Genomic DNA, 24,380 nt, shown 5'->3' with positions numbered 1-24,380 from the left:
GGCTTAAACTATACCGAGAGTAAAAAAATATTCGAAAACTTTACTTTTACATTTTGTATTCTGCTTTGTGCTGAANATGTGCAGGGGATCGTGCGCAGACGCGTGCCCTATTTAGAGAGAAAAAGCGAGTGTTTCTTTATCGACGACCGGGAGCAGACGCGTGCACTATTTAGAGAGAAAAAGCGAGTGTTTCTTTATCGACGATCGGGAGCAGACGCGTGCACTATTAAGAGAGAAAAAGCGAGTGTTTCTTTATCGACGATCGGGAGCAGACGCGTGCACTATTTAGAGAGAAAAAGCGAGTGTTTCTTTATCGACGATCGGGAGCAGATTCGGTCGCGAATGTGAAGAAGTTTATCAAAGTGCGCGTGTGCCATAGCCCATAGAACCGTATCCGAAATGATTAGCGTTGCTATAAAGCATGACGATTAATTGAATTAAACTTATTTGTTGCAAATAGTCTTTAATTCTTATCTCACAAATTGCGCAAGTTCTTGCTAATCGTATCTATATTGTCTGTGAAAAAGTTCGGTTTTTGCCGAATCTTTACGCACGATTCGGCCAAAACCGAATCTTTGTCAAAATCGCTGATTCGGCCGAATAAATTCGGCTAACCGAAACTTCGGTACATCACTACTTAAAATACTTCAATAATGAAGCATCATTTATGGATTGCGTTTACAAAATTAATTAATCAACGGTAAAAATACAGTTGACCATCAACAAAGGAAATCCACTAAGACCATTGGAGGGCTTTGTTATTGTTTACATTTAATCCAATCTTTTGATTGGTCCAGCAATATAATTAATGCACATGACAAACAAGGACCATTGTTTGCTCATACAGAATGGAACTTAGTTATTTGTTTTATCATGGTATAAAGGTTGTAACGGGACAACTAAACAAAGCAATGATATTGACAAATTCCACCTGTGCATGTTTGGACTTTAATATTAAATATTGTTGGGTTTTGTCAATGGTATACATGTTACCATGATTGTAAAATGTAAACCTACCATATGGTCAATTGTTTATGTAAGTTTGAATACACCATGGTATAATGGCATGCAGTACAATAATACGCATTTGCATAATATGTGTTTTTATGCTTTATGTAATAAAGTGGTCTATTTAATGTGTTGGGTTTTTTCATGGTATTCGTGTTATCATGATTGTAAACCTACCATATTATCAATTGTTTATGTAAGTTTCAATACACCTTTATACATTTTATATTGTCAAAAGGTACAACAATACACAATATATGTTATTATACTGTAGGAATAAAGAAGTCTATTTAATATAAAACAACATAACAAAGCATATTATGATTAAAATAAATATTAAGAGATATCCATGACCATTGATATTGATTGTTATGCAAGAAATGCCAAAGTGACTTAACATTACATACTCAGTACAAAGCAAATACCAGCGGCTTAAGGATTATCCTTTGTAGTCAAGTATGTCTCAAGCATTCTTAGTGTTGTAAGACAAGTTGTATGCCTGGTACATAGGTGGTACATGGACAAAAATCAAAACACACACATATAATATGGTAGAAGCCAATAAAGTATTGCACAATTATTCTGTTGGTGTTGTTACAGGCCTGATGATCTGGCATAAAAATCTACAATGATTTTAACAATGTTTTGTTTACCATGGAGTAAATTTTGTTCTTGTTTTTTATAATGTGCCACAAGATCATATATTACATCAACATTGTTTAACAATAGCCTGTATAGAGGCATCCAACTGGATTTATTCAATATATTCTCTTAAAAATCATAATACTACGATATCGCATAAAAGTTTAATTCAGTAATTGCCGTTACAACTTACAAGACACAAGCAAACCCTGATAATGCCGTATGGCGCAGGAAACGGCTGTCTTTTAAGAACACAATGAGTTGTACAAAAACAAAACTGAGAGAAAATCCCTTTCACAATTATAATACACCTGGCGGTAACAACATATGCAAATTTTAAGCTGGTGACCAGTGAAAATTTTGGTTTCCAAAATTACTAGTAGTCGCTGTCTAATTTTTTTGCAAAAAAAGTTGGGCATTCGTGCCCAAAAATTAACTTTGAAAATAATATTATAATATACAATGCACCAAAAATATACATAATCAAGTTATCAACAACATATAGTAGGGTGGGGGAAGATTGGGCACTTTTAGCACATAATATACAAATATCCTGATTACGTTTTAAACAGTTAACGACGGTCTATAGGAGTCGTGAGGAAACGGTTTTATAATTCTTTAAATGTTCTTTGTTAAAATAGGACAAGAAAATAGAATGAAATGGTGTCCCATTTTCCCCACCCTACTATAAATCAACACACACCCATCTTACCTCTTTTATTAAAAGGTCTCAATCTCACGGCCACTTTTACTTTGCTTGAACTCGATGGTTTCGTCATATTTGTCATAAAATTGAACTAAAAATAAGCTTTTTATTCGTTTATCTTCCTTCATTAAGTGCTCAGTAACATCTTTGTTTGTATTTCCACTTGGTTAAAATCAGATGTTAAATCAACATAGATATCCTGTTTAAGAACAATGGTTTGTTTATGTTTTGGTAGTGCAGACCACAACAAGTGATAAAACAAAGATATGAAAACTAACATATTTATTTAACAAAATATATTAGTGAATTTATTTGTCTGTCTGACTACGGTAGCGAAGATTTAAAAAATTTAAAACGATAAAGGTGGCTGTACACAGTATCCGGAATTCGTCCGTTTTGTCTATTTTGTCGGATTTCGCTGCCGCATGCGGAAATCAGTAATGGGTTTGCATACGACTTCGCAGGCAATCCGCATGTCGGATACTGTGTACAGCCACCTTAAGACAGGATATAGCAACAAAACAACAGTTGTTAACTATAACAAACAACAGTTGTTAAGCGAAGATCATGTTATTTATAGAACAAATGGAAGGGAATCAATAGCAAAACAACAGTGGTTAAAACACTTAGTTGATAATAATTGTGGGTGCTCAAATGTTATATGAGTTAAAAATTGTCGCAATTAAACCAAATTATACCGTAAACACAAACAACATTCATTAAAACAAGCAAGTGAAAATAATTATAACAGCTGAAAACTATACGAGTTAAAAAATGTGACCATTCAACCTAACAAACAGAAAATTCTTATTCATTTGCAAATAATTAATTAAAATAAATGACCAGGACTAGGTTAAAGGGGAGCATGAACACAAAAATAATGTCACACAAAACTAATGTATATCTCTATAGTACTGAATAAATATATATACATATAATATATATATTTTAGTTTGAAGTTAACACAATATATATACATATATATATTTTATTTCTACTGTTTATAACTTTATGATTTCGTAATTTAATAAAACATCTCATAGCATAGTTTCACAAGTAACCAGTGTATAAAATGGGGGTATTTTTTTTTAATTTTTTTAAATTTTTAAACTTTTTATTATAAACGTAAGTTAATCAAAATACTACGCATTTCCCCAGCTGCTACAATCAACACGTATATAATGCTAACAAAAAAACTACCATGACGTCATTTCGATTTTGGTGACAGTTTAAACAAGGGCGCTCTATGTGAAAAAGTTTAAAACGAAAATTAAGTTAAAATGAAATAACTAAATTAAAAAATAAGTTTTAAAGTTAGTAGTACAAATATGTTTAATTTTTGTTTTAAATGTCAAGGAGATTCGGAATATATTGCATTTAGTTCACTTTCTTTATAGAAAAATAATTTAGGGCAATTTTAAATTTTTTTTTTACATGGCATCTGATTTAGTAAAAAGTCACGTTGTTGGCATGGAAGTTTTTGACGCGCAAAATTTTTGCAAAACATATGAAATAAAAATTATTTTACAACGTTCAAATGGATTCTAACGAGAAACGGCTTTTGCTGAAGCAAACTATTAATTCGGTGACGGGTAAAGCGGAATGGGAACCTGAAAATTTGGACGAACACGACTATTTTACAGGTATTTTACGTTATTTAAATATTTATTATACGGTAGTTTCAATATGCACACTTTTCTTTTAACTGACCCTTTTTCATTTTTTTTTGATAACTCTAGCGTATTTTAGAGACTGCCCTTTTCCTGCTAATTCCCTCCTATTTTTGGTTTAATCAAACAATTTTTTTTAAATACATGAATTTTTTTTAATTTTTTTGACTGCTTTTTGTTTCTAATTCTCTTTGTTCTTTTAATTAATTTAATTCCCTCACTTTCGGAAAAATAAATAAAATCCACTTACTGCATTATGTATTAATGTAAAAAATTAACTTTTAATCTCACATTATCTTGTTATTCAATTTTTCCAGACATTGCAAGATCTTCATACGCTGATATGCTACACGACACTGAACGTAACAAGATGTATTATGATGCAATAAAACTAGCTGTGTCGGAAATGCACAAGCGGGGAAAAGTTGCGAAAGTTTTGGACATTGGAACCGGCACAGGCTTACTATCTATGATGGCAGCAACTGCTGGAGCTGAGATTATAACAGCTATTGAAGTAATTGTGTATTTCTTGTTTGTTTATTTAAAACGTTGGTGCTATTGAAGATTCCTTTCCCTACGTTATCTGCTAACTCCTAACTACCAACCTCTGTAACACTTTCCACCAGCCTAATATGTAACGTACTAGAGGATTCTTCATCAATTTAATCTGTGTCAGAGGATTCTGTTTCAATGCCAAAGAATCCTCCTTCTCTGTTGACCACTAACAGCAACCACTAGACTATTATAAAGGGTTTTTACTTGTACCAAGCATTAGATTCAATTTTATGGAAAAGGACAAACAAATATCTGTCCACCTAAAAATGTTCATTATTTTATCAATCTCATAGGACAGCTTGATATCCCGTTTGATATACTCACCTCAAAGAAAGCATCTCTTTGTTTAATTTAAAAAGCCATGTAATTAGGCCTGATATTAACATTTCTACAATAGCTCACAAGATTATAAATATAGGTGGCTAGGTGCTGACACTGATGAAACATAACAAAATTATTTTACTTTTCACAACAGGTGTTTTCCCCCATGGCGAAAGTCGCCGAAATGGTAACAAAAGAAAACGGTTTCGAAAAAATCCAAATCATCAACAAACATTCAACGGAAGTTAAACTTGGGGAAGATATAAAAGAAAAGGCCAATATTCTGATAACTGAATTATTTGACACCGAACTTATTGGAGAAGGTGCTTTAAATGCTTATCATCACGCTCTCCATAACTTAATGGAGGAAAACTGCATTGCTGTTCCACATAAAGCAACTACATTTGTTCAAATTGTTGAATCTAAAAAGATGTTAAAATGGCACCAACTTTTTCCAATCAAAATCGGGAAAAATATTGAAATTGAACCAAACCCTGAGTTAGTATGTGGCAGTGGTGTACCTGCTGTACATGATATACAACTCACTCAGTTTCCAACCGATGAGTTCAAGGCTTTGAGCAAACCAACGTCGGTGTTTGAGTTCGAGTGGGGAAGCAAAGCCCTTAAGAATGAACCGAGATCAAAAATGGCGAAAGTGATGTCTACTGCATCTGGGACCGCACAGGTGTTGGTTGTTGTTTTGTATTTTTTTGGTCAAATGTTTCTAAGTTAATATTTAATATAAGTTTTCTTTTTCTCTTCGAATATATAAAAAAAGCTCAAATTAATTAAAACAGTAAAAAGAAAGAAATTAGCAACAAAGCGGCCGATGTTAAAACTCATAAGGACTTTTCAACAGGGTAAATTTACTTATGCCATGTGTACATTTAACATACACAAACTAGTAATGTGAGTTTGTAATTAATATCATCCTTAATTAATATGTTTAAATCCCAAGGTGGTTCTTTCATGGTGGGATTTACAAATGGATCAAACTGGAAACATAATGTTAAGCACAGCACCAATATGGTGTCACCCCACGTCACATAATATGCAATGGAGAGATCACTGGATACAAAGTGTTTATTTTCTACCTAATCAAATGCATTACAACAAGGATGATATCATCAAGTTAAAGGCTTTTCACGACGAGTACTCATTATGGTTTAATATTGATGATTGTGATGTCATAAACAAACAATGCAGTCGACCTCTATGTGATTATCCACCTCGTATGTTGTGGAGTCGACCCCGGTTAGGGATGCTGAATGATAAACATAGAAATAATATATTAGTCGATGCGCTGCAGTGGTTAGATGTCCGAGGAAATATTTTATGCTTGAGCGATTTTAGTTTGTTGCCTTTGTTTGCGGCACAAACGTGGAAAGAATCGAAAACAATCGCGCTGGAAAAATCTGCAATCGCTCAAAGAGGATTGTATGAATTGGTGAATTTTAATAAAATAGATAATGTGAAAGTTATTAGGTATGAAGCAGATGATATCTCTAAGTGTTTGGATAATGCTAAGATAGCATTATTCGCCGGCGAACCTTTTTTCGCATCGTCATATCTGCCTTGGCACGACTTGCATTTTTGGTATGCCAGGTCGCAGCTGGATGGCAACCTTTCACCTGGATGTAAAGTGTTTCCTTGTAAAGCTTATCTGTGCATAGCTGCTGTTGAGTTCTCTGATTTATGGAAGATAAGAGCACCTGTTGGGGAAGTGGAAGGATTCCCTATTTCAACCATGGATAAAATGATCAATGAAGCTCTGGAGAAAAAGGAGTTTCATGAACCTGAACCTCACGCCTTATGGGAATACCCGAATACTATGATCACTAAGCCTGTAAGAGTAATGTGCTTTGATTTTGAGCAATGCGTTCCGGATAAGGTGATATCATCCGTTGGAAAGCTGCCCTTATTAACTGATAGCATTGCCCAAGTTTGCCATGGTATTGTGTTATGGATGGAGTATCAGCTCACACCTAATACTCAACACTGTATAACCACTGGTATGCTGCCTGCAAGTTTAGATGGGGAATTCAATGTAGATCATTCAGCACCAAAGTGGAGCATGCACCACAGACAAGCTGTGTTCTTTCTAAGAGAATCTATTAAATTATGCAATGCTAAAACTGTTAATTATGATTTAGAGTTCAAACCTGAATCAGGAAATATTAATATGAAGTATGATCTCCAGTAGGTCATTTATCTCTATTATAAAGGGATTAAGCTATTTATTTCAAACATTCAATAACTATACAGCTGTTTTAAGGTAATGGGCCAACTCTTGCCCGAATCCAAGGTCCCATGGTGTGCCTAACCTCACCCATATACAATAAAATATCCCTGTTTTGATTGTTGCTATTTGTTGTTCTTAATTATTAGAGCAATATCATTGCCTGTTGCTGTTATTGCATAAAGATTGGAAAGATGAATTTTCAAAATATAATTTTTGTCTCCAGGCATACATGCCTGCTTGTGATGCTCTCTTGCCTGATTTCCTGTATTATTAAATTATTACCCAATATCATCTAAGTCGCAAATGTAACAATCATTGTACCAATGTTTTCTTTTTATGCAATAAGTTCTATATGACTATAGTCTATTTTCCATGCATTACGTAATGTGTGACATTTGTTCGAACCACCACCAAACATTTTATAAGAGTGGACGCGTGGTAAAGACCCCAACGTGGAATAAATTTTCAAAATAAACCTTTCAACATGTTCATATTTATTTGCTTCTACTTTACCATTGGAACATCAAAATATCATCAAAGTAGATAACAGCAGATACATGAACTTTCCAATGTTCCATTTAAGTAAGTACTTTAATAGCGTTTATTTTAATCCTTTTCAGCCAAGGCTGTCAGATATTCATCAATCTCAGCTTCTGATAAAACCTTAAACTTCGGGTTTTCCTTCGTAACGATTGCCACTTCCAGCTCAGATGGTTTGAAGTCGGCCGATAGAATATGGGTGAGGCACGACAGAGCGACGTCAGCGGTTTTCTCAAGATTCCAAACTGAATCTTTCTTTTTCTTTATTTTCTTTTCAAGGAATGTATTCGCTTCTGTTTGTTTCACACCAGCGCTTGTGGCTCGGAAACCACAGTAATAACCTTCGTATATAAGATGTTAATTAATATTTGTTACTTGTTAAAGTGCTGTGGTTAGATTGTAGTTGTTGGCTATAGAATTCATATAGGTTATTTGTTGAGGAAAGAGGTTTAGTTGTGGTGTCTCGTGTCTGTGTTTTAGGAAAGATTCTTAATGGTAATTGCTCCAACTGAGTGGTCACGAATGAAGTGCACTTCCCATCACAGTTACAAGTTATGACAAGCACATAAAACTCAAAACCTGTTTAGAATTCTTTGCAGACTTGTACAAGCCTGGCAGCAATAGAATAGTTATTAAAATTAGACCTCCCAAACCTGGTCCATATATTAATACCCACCCACCTGCAGGGTCAGCTTTATAAAGCATTGGTTTATCGTATTCAGCGTCCCAACCCATGAGTATCATAGAACAACCAAGTGGTCGCATCTCAGCATTTTGTGTGTAGACCTGTAAGCAGCAACTCTTGGTTATTGTGTTTGTGTATATTTGTTTGGTTTTATGTTTGCCTACTTATTTATTTTTCGGCTGTTAGATCCTGTAACAATCAAATTGTAAACTTTTTTTTTTTTTGTAATCATGTTGATTTTATGCTGAGGCGCTTACATTGTAACCAAAGGATACCGGTTTGATGCTCCATATTAATAAACCTATGTGTGGTCGTGGATGACGATTAATGGACATTGGCATTGCTACAATTCAAACCTAGTGGTCACTAATGCATCATGGGTTTCTGGGTAATGATAATGAGAAAACTTCGGTCCCATTGATGGTGTGCCCACTGAAAGAACTCATCCACAGATGGATTTGGAAACCAGTCAACTTCAAGGTCTTACATTTTAATATATTCAAATATGACTCAAAAAATGCTCAAATAACGGAGTTTTACATTGCTAAAGCACGTGGACAAATGTCTTTTATCGTAATAAAAAAAGGTTTCAGATAACCAATATTATACCTGTGATATATCAGCCATTCGTTTGCACAGAGCATCCACTGGTATTTCGTATCCGTATTTATACTTCCAGTTAGTAGCTTCGTTTCTTGCACGTTGGACTTGAGATTGGCTGTCACCCATGATGCCAGTCATCATGCACCCAATATTTGGGGTAAGTTGGAACATATGGGTGATGGTTGTGACATCAATCAGTTTATCTGGAACTTTTTTCTGTGTGATAAGAACACAACATTCATCGCCACGAACCCCAACGGATGTCAAACCAGATTGGTTGATTGCTTTAAACGCATATTCGACTTGGTATAGTCGACCCTCGGGGGAAAAGATGGTGATATGACGGTCAAACCCAGCGCTGCTACCACGGGACATTTTGACTTCAAATAATATGAACCTTTAAGAACATTATTATGGAGTTAGACTTTGGTTTTATGTTTATTTTTTAGGTAGAATACAAAAAAATACAATTACAAAAGTGCTGGTATTATGAAGGTTACATTTTCAAAAGTTATACAGGGCAGATAGGAAATACTGTTGTGGAAAATGTTAAATGCATATGACATGTACAATACAGACAGCCTATACTACCACTTTAGCTCTTAAGTAATGAGACACCTGACCGCTAGGATGTTGCTAACTTGCTATTTACCACTAATTAAACATATAAGATTTGGTGCTAGTTAAAAATCTCCCCACCCCACCTTTTTTGCTAACCACTCACCCCTAGGTTAGGGGGTTAGGTGTTGATGGTTAGGGGGTTAGTGGTTATAGGGGTTAGTGGTTTGCAAATAAGGTGGGGGGGGGGATTCTTAACTAGCACCTAAGATATATTTTAGTTTTCATTTCCCTGAATTTGACCAATGCAATGTTTATGCTCTAAAGAAACAGCTTAAATGTAACGGAATATACTTATCCAGCTAAAACTATGCGTTTACGTTATAGATAGAGTAGTCATAATAGTACATAGTAGATATACATAAACTACGGTACAGGTGCTTATCATATACCAATACAGTAATAAATAACCATTATTTTCACGCAAAAACAAAACCTTTATCGAATGTATATTAAAAAAATTAAAAATCAAAAACACAAGTCATTCATTCGCCACGCATGAGTTAACAAATATAGACATCTTATAAAACGGAGTTTCGTTGTTTAGTGACTGCAGTTCTTGGTTTAGAAAAGCAAGTTTAGCAACGGATTTACGCTTATGAGACGGGTGAATTACAACAAAACTGTAAAAAATGAGTTTTATACTGAAATGTAGTACCAAGTACCAAAAATTAAATAAAACGGCCAACACAAATCAAAAACACCACAATAAAGCAATAATGACTTTTTCATTTATTTTAATAAGCAGTAACATTATAAAAGTAATAAAAAAATGGATATTAGTATGGAAGAACCGAGTCCAAATACTGAAAAAGAGAAATGGGTTGAGGAGATGGGAAACATGCATATAGAATCTGCCATTATGAATAGATTGGTCATGGATTATTTGGTTACTGAAGGTTTTAAAGAGGTAAATGTTACTTTATTTATTAAATAACCTATGGGTTTCTGATGTAAATGTTTTAAATGGTAAGACCAAGACAGTAGTTTAATTTTAAAATTACATATACATTCTTTTTTATTTATTTATTTAAAAACGATAGTGTTATTTATCATATTATTTAAAAACGAAGAGAGGAATAACTTGCATTGAGTTTTTGAATGAGTGAACGAAATTATTTATCCTTACGTTCAGAGAAAATGTCAGTCGTTATACTTTAATTAATATTATTTTATATTTATTAAATTTCACTTCCATCATCGAGGCTGCTGAAAAGTTTGAAGAAGAGACGGGAATCCCATCAGGAGCTGATCTTACTGCCTTGGATGCGAGAATTCGTGTCCGGGATGCTATTCTTGCCGGATCAATTGAGCTGGCAGTCTCCATGATCAACGAGATGCATCCGGAGCTCCTGGACAACAACAGGATTCTACTTTTTTACCTTCAGGTGTGGTGGGGTCACTGAGGTGTGGATAGACCTTATAAATTGATGTATTATTTAGATAAATTCCAAATATTTGTCCTTAAATGTAGTAACTGTAATGCCATAGCATTGGTTAGAGTGCTTGTCAAAGATACTAAATTCAAGCAATGTTACTGTGAATTGTGGGTGTTTTTGTCCTTGAGTTAGAGACGCTTGACAATTTCACTAAACCAGTGGTCTAGCTATCGGAAAAAATCACCCACAAAGTAGCACATGTACCAAATCAAAATGTGTATGAAACAGAACATTCATGTTATAACGCTGTCGTTGCCCCCACCATGCAAAGATAACTACGTTACATTCATCCAACCAACCAACCACTTCTAATACAAACCCATACCACCAGTTGCATAAATAAGTTGCATCCATTTAACTTGTAACACAAATCACATCCACCAGTTACAACACCTCATTGAGTTAATTCGAGCTGAGAAGATGGAAGATGCGCTCGAGTTTGCTCAAACTCAGTTATCAGAACGAGGGGAGGACAGTCCAGAGTGTTTGTCCGATATGGAGCGAGCGTTAGCTTTACTTGTGTTCGATAAACCCGAGGAATCCCCGTTCGCAGATCTGCTGCTACAATCACAAAGACATAAGGTGGGGTGGCTTTTATAATTGAAGTCTCTTTGTTATATTCTTATAAAAATCAAACTTTTATAACCGTCATTTTTGAAACAATGCTTATTATATATATAGTTAATATTACAAAGTTAAGTTAGTATTACTTTAATCTCACCAACACACAGGTATGGAGCAGAGTAAACGCAGCAATCATGGATTACGAGAACACGGTGTCCGCTCCGAGGCTCGCAAGCATCGTTAAACTATTGATGTGGTCGCAAGATCAACTTGATAAAAAGAAAATTAAATATCCAAAGATGACGGACATTTCAAAGGGAGAGATTTAATAAAAATCTTATATATATTTACGAATATCTGAATGTTTTGTGTTTTTGTGGAATCTTATTTGAAAACTATTTGTATTTGACTCTTTCTATTGTATATGGGTGACAGGATCAAGGTCCTACTGTGTGACACGCCATGGTTCCCAAGCACAATATATCAGTTATATTCAGACTGAGTTACTACTTACATTTTGTGTTTGATTTTCCAATGTAAAGATTCGCCTTGGTTGACTTCATTGGATAATGTAGTTGTGTTTGCAAACATATAGTAGGGTGGGGGGAGATCAGACACCTCTTTAGCACATAATATCCAAATATCCTGATCGTGTTTAAACAATTAACAACGGTCTATTAGAGTCGTGAGAATACAATTTTATAATTCTTTGAATGTTCCTTGTTTAATGTTTACTACTAAATGGGACAAGAAAATAGAATGAAAATGTGTCATATCCTCCCCCACCCTACTATACATTATACCAGGCGAAAAACTAAATTGATAGAAAACTGTTTTGCTGATTCGTAATATTTATCATGGATTTCTTGGCATATCTTTCAAACTGAAGAACTACTTTATCCTATTTTAGTATAATCACCAACAAATGTATTGTACCAGTAATGTGGGTCTTTACTTATACATGAAATATATTTGTGGCAATTATACATCTAGCACATTAAACAGATCTTTAAACTCTCTCCCACTACGCTTGTTTTATTTGTACCTTTATTAAATAAACATTATTTAAATGAAAACTGTGGAATTGACAAAACTTTTTACTAAGCAGACACACGGTACATATTACTAAGCAGACACACGGTACATAAACATGCTATAACAACTCACGTTGCCTCGTTTACTACCCAAAACTAATTATAAAGTTTACTATAAGTCCAACTCTGCCAAACAAACTCAAATTTCTGGCCTTCCTTGCATATCTTCTTTATGAAATAAACTGTATTTATATAAAAAAAAACATGAATTTATTAAAATGTAAACATGAAACTTAAATTTCATTCGAAGATTTATTTCTGATGTTAAGATTAGCGCTACGGAATACAAAATTACACGACAAATTTGCATAAACTTCTGTGGCTACAAACAAGAAACATTCAAATTAAATATAACGTATTAGGATGAAATATTTTTATTTTATATGGGTGAGGTCCTACAGTGAGGCACGCCATGAGACCTAGGATTTAGACCAGAGTTTGCCCATTACCCCAACATTGTATATGCACATTCTATTTTATATGGGTGAGGTCCTACAGTGAGGCACGCCATGGGACCTAGAATTTAGACCAGAGTTGTCTATTACCCCAACATTGTATATGCACATTCTATTTTATATGGGTGAGGTCCTACAGTGAGGCACGCCATGGGACCTAGAATTTAGACCAGAGTTGTCTATTACCCCAACATTGTATATGCACATTCTATTTTATATGGGTGAGGTCCTACAGTAAGGCGCGCCATGGAACCTGGGATTTAGACCAGAGTTGTCCCATTATCCCAACATTGTATAAGCACATTCTATTTTATATGGGTGAGGTCCTACAGTGAGGAACCATGGGGCATGTGATTAGACCAGGGTGGATAATTAAAATGCAGAAATTGAAAATCACGGTCAATTAAAAAAGCCATTCAGTAAAAATTGTCCATTTTTTGGTTATTTTGATCATTAAATGAGGAAAAATTCCCAACTACCAGTTAAAGCATAGATGTTCCTGCAGATGTTTAAAAAATGCCCTTTTTTGGGTTAGAAGTTCTGAAAAATCAAGAATTTTTGAAGAAATGTTAAGTGAATATAACTTGATTTAACTTTAAAAGTGTCTATAAAAATGTGTCTGAAATTTATTCAGTTTTAGTTTTGTGTGACATTTTTCGGAATTTATTTTTTTTGAAGCTATCAGGTAGAGCTGTTTACTTTGGAATCAATTTAGTTTGCAAACACTATTGAGTTGAATAAAATACATAAAATAACTTCCATATGCAAATTACAAATTGACCATATTACTAACTGAATTCAAAAAAATTTAGTAAAAATTAAAAAAAGGGAAACTTTTTGAAACAATTTTTTGTTTCAAAATTTTTTAAATTTGTTGAAATTTCCTGCATCCCTTTATTTTTTCGCATTTGTTAAAAAAAATGTCCAAATTTTTTTACAAATTGTTGGCGGAAGTTTAAACCCGGACTCCCCCATCAAGGATCTTAGCGTAAAGTGCCCCATCTAGTGTCACGTATTTCTTCTGTGCCGCGTCAAGAAAGAACAAGGGATCGGATATTTCATTCACATTATATCCTTCCTTTCTCAAAGCTACTTTCTTTATTTTGTGAGTTCCTGTTGAGGAATAAATGCCATTGTTGAGTCATTGTTAGACAACAAACACTTTATTTACAACAAAAAATCCCTTGCAACAGTAAAGGAACCTAAGGTGACATGCCACCCAACTACACCAGAGTAAAATTTTAAGATTTTTTGCATTGCATCAATCAGTAGTAAACAATGGAACCAAATATGAATGTGCTGTTACGGAAATATATGGTGTATTTTTAACGATTCATCTGCCGTCCAGCAAGACTTTATCAGGGAATCATTTTTATACCAGATGAGACGCAAAAAGGTTATTTACATTATGCCTGGTAGCAAAAGTAACAGAATAACTTAACACATTAACCTGTAGACATTACAACCAATAAGTTAGTTTTACAGGAATGCATGTCCAACTATCCCTGCCTCCCAGCATTTCAAAAGTTTGGCACAATAATAAGAAACATAGATATCATATATTAAAACATAGATATCATATCATGTATATATTGGGTGGCCCAACCCTTAATTTTTTACATAGTAATAATAAATAAACATTACAACCAATAAGTTAGATTTATTTCAAGAAATTCTTAACCATCTATCTCCTTTTAAAAACTTTTTTGCCTATGAACTCAATAGTGAAAATTCAGGGCAAACTTAACCCACAAGCCACACCACCCACGTTTTGTGCTTATGCAATAATGCAATACATTTAGTAGAAGTAACAGAATAACTTAACACATAAATCAGTAACACAGCCAATAAGGTTAAATTAGTTTCACAGGAATGTGTGTCTAACTATCCCTGCCTCCCCTGTATTTTCCAAAGTTTATCGCCTATGCAATACAGTTAGTATTTAGATGCAACAACGCAGCACATATGCCAATAAAACTTTGCCACCTACCCACACTTCCCACCTGTAATCTCCATATGTTTAACTTTTCTTACAAACAAAGGTCTCGCATACGTAGCAAACGCCCTCACTACACCATCATACAGTTGTTCAAGATCAACTGTATCGTCAACATCTAACACGGCTGCCATACCAGCTTTGCCGTCAGTACCTGGTGGTGTTATAATATTTATATTGTGTAAAAGTTGGTAACTCGTGAACGGACATGTATGAAATGGAACATTCGCATTATATAACTGTCGTTGCCCAACCATGCAAGGATAAACAAGTTACATAGGTGGTAATTCCTAAGTTGACACAAGGTGTATGAAACAGAACACCCGTGTTATAACGATTGTCGTTGCCCGGCCATGAGAGAATAAACAAGTTACATACGTGGTAACTCGTAAGCGGGCACGAGGTGTATAAAACAAAACTCCCACGATATAACGACTGTCGTTTGCTCCGCCATGCGAGAATGTAGCAAATTATATTTATTTATTTATATTCAAGTTACTTTCCTCAAGTAGTTTTTACCTATTTTGTGTTTAAACTACTTGTTTTACCAGATTTTATAGATGCATATATAAGTTAGTTATATCATAATACCTGGTATTGTGACTCCATACACAGCAACAGTGTGTTGGTTCCCAAGAACTTTACCCAGCTCTGCTTCGCATTCAGCCGTTGAAACGTTTTCACCTTTCCAACGGAAGGTATCGCCCGTTCTATCTTTGAAGTACATGTTTCCATACTTGTCCATGGTGAGGACATCACCTATGATGTGTGGATGGTGAATATGATGTCATAATTACATTCATGTTTCATATAAATGATTAAAATCCAGGGTGGGAATTTAAGTGACTTATCCGTGGTTGCCACTCCCATGCCCACAGTCGAGTTGTTGAAGCAATTGCAGTGTATGGATAAGCAGGCATAAACACACAAAAACAAAACCTCTTAAACCAAAGTATCCCCACACACAAGTATAACAAACACATGCCAACCTGTCATAAACACACTGTCACCCTTCTGCAAAACGTCGTACGCAACTTTCTTCTTCGAGGCTTCTTTATCAGCGTAACCATCGAACCTCTGGGTCAAACTTTGTTTGATAATCTTCCCGACCAACATCCCGTATTCACCTATGTAAGGAGGAAAGTCATGATGAATGGATGTAACTTATTTATTCTCAAATGGCCGAAAAAAGGGAGCAGTTATAACTTAGGTGTTTTGTTTCATACACTTGATGCCAGCTTACAAGTTACCACATATGTTACTTATTTATCCTCGCTTGGCGGGCAATGACAGTTGTTATAACATAGGTTCTGTTTTATACATATTATGCTCGTTTACAAGTTACCATGAATGTAACTTATTTACCCTCACATGGCGGGCATTGACAGTCGTTATAACACGGGTGTTCATACACCTTGTGCTCGCTTACGAGTTACCACCTATGTTACTTTGTTAGTGATTATTTTTTGGAGATTTTTTTATGTATGGCAGATGGCTGATAATGAATATGAACAATATACTTTCCTGGCAATATACTTTATAATGAACAATATACTTTCGTTATGGACATAAAGTTATCATAGTTTAAGTCTATGCCACAGTACATTAACTTATAAAATACAAGAAAGTTGAAATTCCTATAAAACAAATCCAACTTATTGGTTGTAATGTTTATTTATTATTGCTATGTAAAAAAAATAAGTATGGGCCTTCCCACCCTGCCATTTAATATATATATATATGATATCTATGGTTTAATATATGATATCTATGTTTCAATATATGATATCTATGTTCCAATACATGATATCTATGTTACCTGGTTTGCACTTGATACAGAGCCCGTTTTTATCTCGAACTAATTCTTGATCCTCGTCAACTTTTAATAAAGTAACCGGGTAGATAGCTGTGGGGGGAATGAGGTTAGTTGTGAATAACATAAAGTATATTGCATTAATCAAAAAGGTGTTTTATATGTAAACTATGATTACAAGCAGTGACTTAGCCAGGGGTGGGTTTGGGGGTTGCGACTCACCCCCTTTTATTATAAAATAATTGGAGAGGGGGTTTGTGAAGGTACATAGACATAATATTAAGGATGAGATGTCACAAAACATTTTAAAAAAGTGGTGACATCATATGTTTTAGCAGGATAGCCTAAATAAAACAACCCTTCTACCATATTATTCAATAAGGTTTCCTATGTTTGACAACTATGAGTGTAACTACATTGTAACAATGTCACATCCAGAATATCAAGGGACTTTAACACTCCACTTCAACAAACATGACTTAAACACACTAGTTAGCACAACAAACTTGGAGGCTGTTGGAGCAATGGTTAATATAAAGTATACTGGGTGGGGTTTGGGGGGTCGCGACTCCCCCCTTTTTTAAAAAATGAATTAAATTAAAAAATAAAATTAAAAAATGAATTAAATTAAAAAGTAACTGCTGGCTGTGCCACTGATTATGAGTGTAACTGTATTTTAAAACATCCATATAACTGCATGACACCGGTAATAGTAAGCCCAACATACTTGGAGCAATAACAGATATAAATCCACACGACCCAGTTACATTCTCCGTGTTCATGAGGTTTGCGTTTCCCTCGGTTGCCCCATAGAACTCCGCTACTCTTCCTATGTTGAATCTGTTTGATGTAGAAACACAGGAATATTAATTGATGAATTTTATTTATTTATGTTCGGTGTAAAAAACCCAATGTTCACTAATGGGTTGTCCAAATTATATCATCCGTATATAAATAAAACATAAAAATTCCTCTCAAAAAATGATCACTCACAAAGTAACATACACGGTAACTCATAAGCGAGCACGAGGTGTATAAACGCCCACGTTATAAAGACTGTCGTTTTCCAGCCACATGAGGATAAAGTAAGTTACATTCATTCAACAAATGAACTTTTATTAACAGGGGAGGCAATGACGGTTACCAGTGATGGAAATTCCAGGGTAGGCCTGGCAAGCCGGTTTGGTGTAACTGATTTAGAATTCTTTACACTGCAAAAACTTTAACAAGTTGGTAAAGCTGCCCAAGTTTCCACTATTCCCCCACGATAAGAATAGATGAGATGAATAACTTCTGCTACACATGGCAATAAAGTTTAAAATTTACACCAATACCAAATTTGAACCCAGAATTTAATGACTAAACACATGGACATTCATGAACAGGAAGTCAGTGATAGTTAGACACACAATTTCAAGAAACAAATTTTATCCAATTGGTTGTAACACCAGGCAACGATCTGAACCATGGATAAGTCATTCAAGTTTCCACCCATGAGGATATAATGGACCAAACCAACCAAAAGTCATGTCTGCTTATTCACACACTGCAATAGCTTCAGCAACTCAACTGTGGGCATGGGAGTGGCAACCATGAATAAGTCACTCAAGTTCCCACCCATGAGGATATAAATGACCAAACCAACCAAAAGTCATGTCTGCTTATCCACACACTGCAATAGCTTCAGCAACTTAACTGTGGGCATGGGAGTGGCAACCATGAATAAGACACTCAAGTTCCCACCCACGAGGATAAACAGCACAAATTCTCACCTTTCAACAAACTGGGTCCAGATCTCGGGTCTCAATCCGTTACCGCTTGCAATGCGAACGTTATGGTCACGGTCCGATACTTTCACGGGTTGCGCCAATAAGTATCGGCATATCTCCCCAATGTAAAGTATCACCTGCGTAATTAAAATATCTGTAATAAGTTTTGCGAACCTTATTTGAATAACGATGCCATTTAGGCGAATACAATTAGTTGAACCTGAATTTTATTTTTGTCGTTTACGTTTCTTAGCACCAGATCTCTAGTGTATAAAAAAAGAGTGTTTTAAGTGAGGTGTAGTTGGCATTATTCTATTCTGTGTGTGTGAGGTCCCAAAGCTAGGCCCTTGATAGAAGAGATTAGGCCATTGTTGCCCCATTACCCAGACACACAGGGTGCTACTACTCATTTAGTGACCACTAAGTTAGAGCAATATCTGTAAGGTACAAATCTAGGTTATTTTTAACTGGTGGAGCAGGGGCCACAAGGTTGGCAAACACTGTATTAGAACATGGGTGGGCAACTAGTCAACTACAATGACATTACATTCTATTTAGGTTAAGCTATTATTAATAACAGCATGTGATCAAAACAAAGGCATTATCTGCCAGATGTTGGCAAGTATATGAACAATAGAATTAACCTAGTTTAAAATCCATGCAAGCAAGACCAAGATCATATTTTTAAAAGCTACAAGAATATAAAGAAAACAAGTAAAAACAAAATAATAAATTTTAGTTTCGCAAGGATTGTTTTTTATTTCTTAAATGAAATAACAACCTTTATTTTCAAAATCCACAAGAATAACAAATAAAATAGAAAAAAAATCGAAAAACTTAATTAGTTTTATAAAGACAACACAATGTGTACATCCACATACTAATAACAATATCTTCAAAACAAACATTTGTTTCCTGTGCAAGTCACATGACCAATAATAACACAGAGGTTACTATAGGTCATTTAGTTCACATGCTACTGTCAATTTTTTGTGCTAACACATTCTAACTTTAAAAATTGTAACCTTTACAATTTCAATTAAAAAATGTATAATATAATACATTCTTCGCGGCAGATTTTTCAATAATTTAATTTTAAATAGTATTTCAGATTTTTTTTAAATTTCAGAAGTGTTAAATTAAAAGGTATATATATATATATATATATATTTAAATATATATAAATATATATTTATGAAATATTAAAGAAAAATATGAAATATTTATAGCATTTTTGTGTGCTTTGCATAATATTAAGGTGATTATAAGTCATTGCAATGCACAGATAAATAAGTTACATTTATTTAGTATTATTTTAGCTTCTTGTACAGAGACAGACGGTGCCATTTAGGCGAAATATTTATTTTTTATTCTACAATTGGTTGGACTTGATTTGTGTCTGTCACATTTTCGTAATACCAGATCCTTACATTTCTACATTTGTATGTTATATAAAACCTACTGTGGAGTTATAACTTTTGCATTCTATCCAGAATCATATACTTTATAAATGCTTTAACAAAAACAACTTACAGTGCAGTTATATCTTTTGCAATCCGTCCAGAACCTGCTTGCAGAAAACTTTGACCGAATAGTGAAACCAATTCCATGACATAACATCTGGCCCAAACCAACTATGCCTCCATTAGAATGGTAGAGTGGTAACGAGCAATATACATTATCATTGCTGTTATAACCAACAAGTAGGTTGGACATTGTACACATGTAATAGAACCTGGGAACAAATGGGTTTAAATTAAGTCAAGAGCATGACTACTAAACTTATATAGTAATTAGTAGAGATGTAAAATTCGTGTAGTAATCATAGTCCTAAGTAATTTAAGTTAAGAGTAGGACTACTATATATATATATATATATACTCTGTATACACCCTGTTGGATTAGGTGAAAGTCTAAAAGAACAAAGGACAGTGCTTGGACATCTGCTTGTGGTCCAAAAATAAAAAGGGAAAACTTGTACAAAATGACATTATGAACATACAGCAACTGTAAGCCTACAATCATGGGCGCCAAACCTGGGCTGGCAGGGTGGGCAGGCCTACCCGGAAATTTCTGGATTGTTTTAATCAGTAAACTTTACAAGTTAAAATCACAAAGTTAGATTTGTTTCACATGTTTGTGTGTCGTACTGCACTGAATTAATCAGTAAACATTGGAATTACATTTGTTTTTAAAAGAATGCACGTCTGACTACTCCTGCCTCCCCTGTGTTAATAATTGTTTTGTATGTCTATTAATTACACCCATCCTCACCTGCTATGTGATATAACCGCAGCCTTTGGCAACCCAGTTGTCCCAGATGTGTAGATAAACATAAGTTTATCAAAGTATGAAGCATTGGCTGGCTCGGGGGGTTGAAGGCGGCTCTCAGTTTTGAACACAGGGTCGATATTAATGCTCTCATGAAGTGCGTTCTTCCCCTCATCCCCACACATAACGTAATACTTCAAATCTGTCTTCAGCTCTGAATGAACTTCTCCCAGGGCTGTGCAAATATAGGTGGAAGTTTAATGTCTGGCTTTTTAGACTAAAGTCCAAATTCTATTGTATGTAAGCGGGGTCTACAGCGTGACACGACATGGATTGTGAGAATCATGTCTGAGTTGGTCTATAACACAAACATTGTATATCAATATGCACATTCCATTCTATATGGGTAACGGGTGAGGGCCTGCAGTTAGGCATGCCATGGGACTTGGGATTTAGACCAGAGTTGGTCCATCACCCGAACATTGTATATGCACATTATATTCTATATGCGTGAGGTCCTACAGTAAGGCATGCTATGGGACTTGGGATTTAGACCACAGTTGGTCCATCACCCGAACATTGTATATGCACATTATATTCTATATGCGTGAGGTCCTACAGTAAGGCATGCTATGGGACTTGGGATTTAGACCAGAGTTGGTCCATTACCACAAAAATTGTATAACGTTGAATTATAATCAACAAAGATTTTATTCTAGGTAAATGCACTAATGCAGTACCAACTACCAATAAAACATTAATGTCGAATTACAACTTCTTAGACAGAATACCAGTCCTTAAATTCAAAGCAAATGTATGCAATTAAAAAAATATTTCCGAAAAAAATTTATGAAAAAAGAGAGAGTTTTTTTTTTAACCAACACAGAATCTCCAAATAACATTAACACCCCCACTTACCATCACCCAGATGTCCAACATAAACCACCCCTTTGCAGAGTGAGATATTAATACAATGTGCCAATGCATCTTTCCTCAGGTTGTAGTTAATAAGGGCAGCAGTTACGCCGATCTTAGCCAAACCAAGCCACAATGCGATGTATTCTGGTCGATTATCGGCGAAAATAGCGACAACGTCTCCATGTTTAAAACCTTGCTTGCTGTGAAATGAATTCAAATTTAACCTTTTTGTAGCTCATTTTTTTGACTAGCATGTTTTACAAATGTTGTTGTTCCTCAGATTATTTTTGTTTTGTGGTATTTGTTATGTCATTTATTTGTCTATTCAAAAATTGCTTCTTAAGTTAGGCCTACAATAAGAAAAATAATATTTTATCAACATAGCAAAGAATCGGAAAATAACAGAATAACGATGAAAAAATATAAATTTTAAAATGCGTTTGAGCCAAGGGCTCTGAATCTAAATTGAAACTTAATCCTGTTTTCAGGATTTTCTATTTTAAAATATTCAGTTATTTATTTAAGAGCCAACATTGTAACAAAAGTACTCACTGAAAGTAGTTGCCAACAGCGTTAGAATACTCATAGAGATCATGAAAAGACCACGAAACGTCCTCCCACTGCACTGCTACCTTACGAGGGTGTCGACGCATGACGTCATCGAATATTCGGTTGATTGTCCGGTTGTGTTTCACATTTTTGTTCAGAAGGAATTTGAACTGGATCAACGCTTTTGCTGCTCTGTTATTAAAAAACAAGGTATTTAAACTTAAAGTGCACATAAAGAAAAATATATTTATCCTGGAATGCCGGGGTGACAACACTCATACAAATTTTATACGAAGGTTTTAAAAAAGCTGTTTTACAAAAAAAGTATGTGAAGTGCAGTACAGTTTTTTAACAACAATAAAAACCAAATCTTACTTTAAATCTCGTTTAATAGTTTTCCTGAACACACTGAGGAATTCCCAACCACCAAGTCCATAGTACAGAGCAGATACAGCAGCAGATGCTACAATTATACTAGGGTAGACATATGTGTAAAAGAACGCGGCAAATACACCATAACCGATAAGGTTTCGAGCCATTCGTAAATTCTCTCTGTTTGTAACTGCACTGTAGAAAACCCTGTCAATAAAATGATAATTATTTATTTGATAATTAATGTGTTTCCTTTATTAATTATCTGATGTAACATAATATATAAATATACATTGGTTCCTGGTAAAAGAATTACTGCTACTACTGTCAACACAACTGCTAACTCTTCTGGGCATTTATAGTAATAAATAAAATGCATACAAAGCAAAATGAGCCTTTTTTGCTTTTACAATGACTTTAGTTTTGCTGAATCAACAAAATTATAAACAGAACGAACAACTGTAATATACACGCACTACAATAAAGCACAGCCATAGAGAAAATAATGCACAAAAATACAACTTTATCCTACGATATTTTACTAAGACAGGTTTTACCAAATTACCTCAATGTACGTGTAGGCCGGAATCTCATTTATTTCAAACCACAGCAAAAGCAAAGTCACTGATTAACCAATTTTACGCATTCATGTATAGACCAACGGATTGATTACTTAACAACCTTGTTAAACTTTAACAAAGTTAAATAATGTCCAAGTTATTATAAATCTAACGGCCTCAATTAACGGGTTTTAGCTGTATTAAAGTAGCATGCTATATAACGTAATACTGAATAATTATGCTGATTTGCAGTATTTGAAATATACAATCTAAGCAAAACTGTAAAAGTGACCATTTCGTCCAAATGAACCGCCGCCGCCGATCAAAGGTCAAACCATAGTTTAATAAAGAAGTTGTATTATTAAACTATGGTCAAACAGTTATACACATTTAAACCTCTACTGTCCACGTGTGAAGAGAAATATCTTGTTCATTTTCGCATGGTGGGGCAACGGCAGTCGTTATAACACGGGTGTTCTGTTCATACACATCGTGCTCGCTTACAAAACGATTTTGTTTCTAACTTTATAGGTGATTTTTTTTCTGTATTAACAATTGATAACCACTAGACTGAAGCAATTGGCGTTTTAAAAGACACATATGTCCTTATTAGTTATATATACAACATGTTCTTAAACTATAGCAAAAAAAACAACACAAAATACATCAGCTACGTATTAGTTTATTTTGTAACCACGAAAAATCACGCGGCGGAAAAAGAACAGTACAAATTCTAAATAAAAAAGTAGTTGAATTGCTGTAAATTCATCTGAAAAACAAAAACAAGATTAAAATACCTTCATAGTTTATGTGGCTGGCGTTGGTGGAAAGCCACTACGGCACGACAAGCCCCCAGCCAATAGTAGTGGGTTTCTACTCTGGTGAGAAACCCTTGCTGGATAGACCTTACCCTGGCAAGGAAAAGAAACCAATAAACCAGTCACACCACTAACAAGCATACCAAGAAATACGTGACCATTGAAATAACTG

General features: G+C 34.7%; 5 protein-coding genes across 7 annotated transcripts in view; 2 read left to right on the top strand and 3 right to left on the bottom strand.

Moving 5' to 3' along the window:
• LOC100176345 (kinesin-like protein KIF13A) overlaps window positions 1-2,576 on the bottom strand; it is a 33,278-nt gene extending 30,702 nt beyond the window's left edge. Inside the window, exon 1 of the mRNA XM_026837829.1 lies at window positions 2,363-2,576. Coding sequence (XP_026693630.1) covers window positions 2,363-2,438 — 76 coding nt within the window. The 5' untranslated portion in view covers window positions 2,439-2,576. The remainder of the gene's footprint in view (window positions 1-2,362) is intronic.
• Window positions 2,577-3,791: 1,215 nt separating this feature from the next.
• LOC100184941 (protein arginine N-methyltransferase 7) lies at window positions 3,792-7,622 on the top strand. The gene is made up of 4 exons (XM_002127907.3): window positions 3,792-3,999; window positions 4,344-4,540; window positions 5,057-5,587; window positions 5,861-7,622. The coding sequence occupies exons 1-4, from the start codon at window positions 3,894-3,896 to the stop codon at window positions 7,103-7,105; spliced, it is 2,079 nt and encodes a 692-aa protein (XP_002127943.1). The 5' UTR covers window positions 3,792-3,893; the 3' UTR covers window positions 7,106-7,622.
• On the bottom strand, window positions 7,622-18,900 carry LOC100182573 (proteasome subunit alpha type-6-like). Of its 3 annotated transcripts, none has more exons than XM_002127833.4 (4): window positions 9,796-9,824; window positions 8,979-9,369; window positions 8,365-8,470; window positions 7,622-8,025 (listed from the first exon to the last, which is right to left on the bottom strand). In XM_002127833.4, exons 1-4 carry the CDS (start codon window positions 9,816-9,818, stop codon window positions 7,751-7,753), a joined length of 795 nt encoding a protein of 264 aa, XP_002127869.1. In that variant the 5' UTR covers window positions 9,819-9,824; the 3' UTR covers window positions 7,622-7,750. The 3 variants fall into 3 exon arrangements, with proteins under 3 accessions (XP_002127869.1, XP_018670571.1, XP_009860960.1); XM_018815026.1 differs by lacking the exon at window positions 9,796-9,824 and adding an exon at window positions 18,895-18,900 and having other exon boundaries at window positions 7,625-8,025; XM_009862658.3 differs by lacking the exon at window positions 9,796-9,824 and adding an exon at window positions 10,027-10,046 and having other exon boundaries at window positions 7,625-8,025.
• On the top strand, window positions 10,306-12,072 carry LOC100187329 (glucose-induced degradation protein 8 homolog). Its single transcript, XM_002127802.5, has 4 exons — window positions 10,306-10,500; window positions 10,796-10,978; window positions 11,414-11,611; window positions 11,761-12,072. Exons 1-4 carry the CDS (start codon window positions 10,363-10,365, stop codon window positions 11,920-11,922), a joined length of 681 nt encoding a protein of 226 aa, XP_002127838.1. The 5' UTR covers window positions 10,306-10,362; the 3' UTR covers window positions 11,923-12,072.
• Window positions 12,921-23,524, bottom strand: LOC100177106 (long-chain fatty acid transport protein 4). Its single transcript, XM_002127566.5, has 13 exons — window positions 23,396-23,524; window positions 22,834-23,037; window positions 22,462-22,650; window positions 21,910-22,109; window positions 20,995-21,226; window positions 20,254-20,455; window positions 18,724-18,857; window positions 17,679-17,791; window positions 16,958-17,044; window positions 16,128-16,265; window positions 15,730-15,897; window positions 15,146-15,292; window positions 12,921-14,255 (listed from the first exon to the last, which is right to left on the bottom strand). The coding sequence occupies exons 1-13, from the start codon at window positions 23,422-23,424 to the stop codon at window positions 14,098-14,100; spliced, it is 2,001 nt and encodes a 666-aa protein (XP_002127602.1). The 5' UTR covers window positions 23,425-23,524; the 3' UTR covers window positions 12,921-14,097.
• Between the last annotated feature and the right edge of the window lie 856 nt (window positions 23,525-24,380).

This window comes from Ciona intestinalis, unplaced genomic scaffold, assembly GCF_000224145.3.
Source record: "Ciona intestinalis unplaced genomic scaffold, KH HT000025.2, whole genome shotgun sequence".
NCBI lineage: Eukaryota > Metazoa > Chordata > Ascidiacea > Phlebobranchia > Cionidae > Ciona > Ciona intestinalis.
This window is presented reverse-complemented; position numbering and strand designations above follow the sequence as displayed.

What these genes read in the sequence shown, in the direction of transcription:
- LOC100184941 (XM_002127907.3), top strand. Translation starts at nt 3,894, where the DNA reads ATGGATTCTAACGAGAAACGGCTTTTGCTGAAGCAAACTATTAATTCG. An exon ending in AGATTATAACAGCTATTGAA is followed by an intron (nt 4,541 to 5,056) that starts GTAATTGTGTAT and finishes TTTTCACAACAG; the next exon opens with GTGTTTTCCCCCATGGCGAA. An exon ending in CTGCATCTGGGACCGCACAG is followed by an intron (nt 5,588 to 5,860) that starts GTGTTGGTTGTT and finishes TTAAATCCCAAG; the next exon opens with GTGGTTCTTTCATGGTGGGA.
- LOC100182573 (XM_002127833.4), bottom strand. Translation starts at nt 9,818, where the DNA reads ATGAAAACTAAAATATATCTTAG. An exon ending in AAAACTAAAATATATCTTAG is followed by an intron (nt 9,370 to 9,795) that starts GTGCTAGTTAAG and finishes ATGTTCTTAAAG; the next exon opens with GTTCATATTATTTGAAGTCA. An exon ending in GAATGGCTGATATATCACAG is followed by an intron (nt 8,471 to 8,978) that starts GTATAATATTGG and finishes TGCTGCTTACAG; the next exon opens with GTCTACACACAAAATGCTGA.
- LOC100187329 (XM_002127802.5), top strand. Translation starts at nt 10,363, where the DNA reads ATGGATATTAGTATGGAAGAACCGAGTCCAAATACTGAAAAAGAGAAA. An exon ending in TTCTACTTTTTTACCTTCAG is followed by an intron (nt 10,979 to 11,413) that starts GTGTGGTGGGGT and finishes CACATCCACCAG; the next exon opens with TTACAACACCTCATTGAGTT. An exon ending in TACAATCACAAAGACATAAG is followed by an intron (nt 11,612 to 11,760) that starts GTGGGGTGGCTT and finishes ACCAACACACAG; the next exon opens with GTATGGAGCAGAGTAAACGC.
- LOC100177106 (XM_002127566.5), bottom strand. Translation starts at nt 23,424, where the DNA reads ATGAGATTCCGGCCTACACGTACATTGAG. An exon ending in TATATCTGTTATTGCTCCAA is followed by an intron (nt 17,045 to 17,678) that starts GTATGTTGGGCT and finishes TTCCCCCCACAG; the next exon opens with CTATCTACCCGGTTACTTTA. An exon ending in GTATGGAGTCACAATACCAG is followed by an intron (nt 15,293 to 15,729) that starts GTATTATGATAT and finishes TAACACCACCAG; the next exon opens with GTACTGACGGCAAAGCTGGT.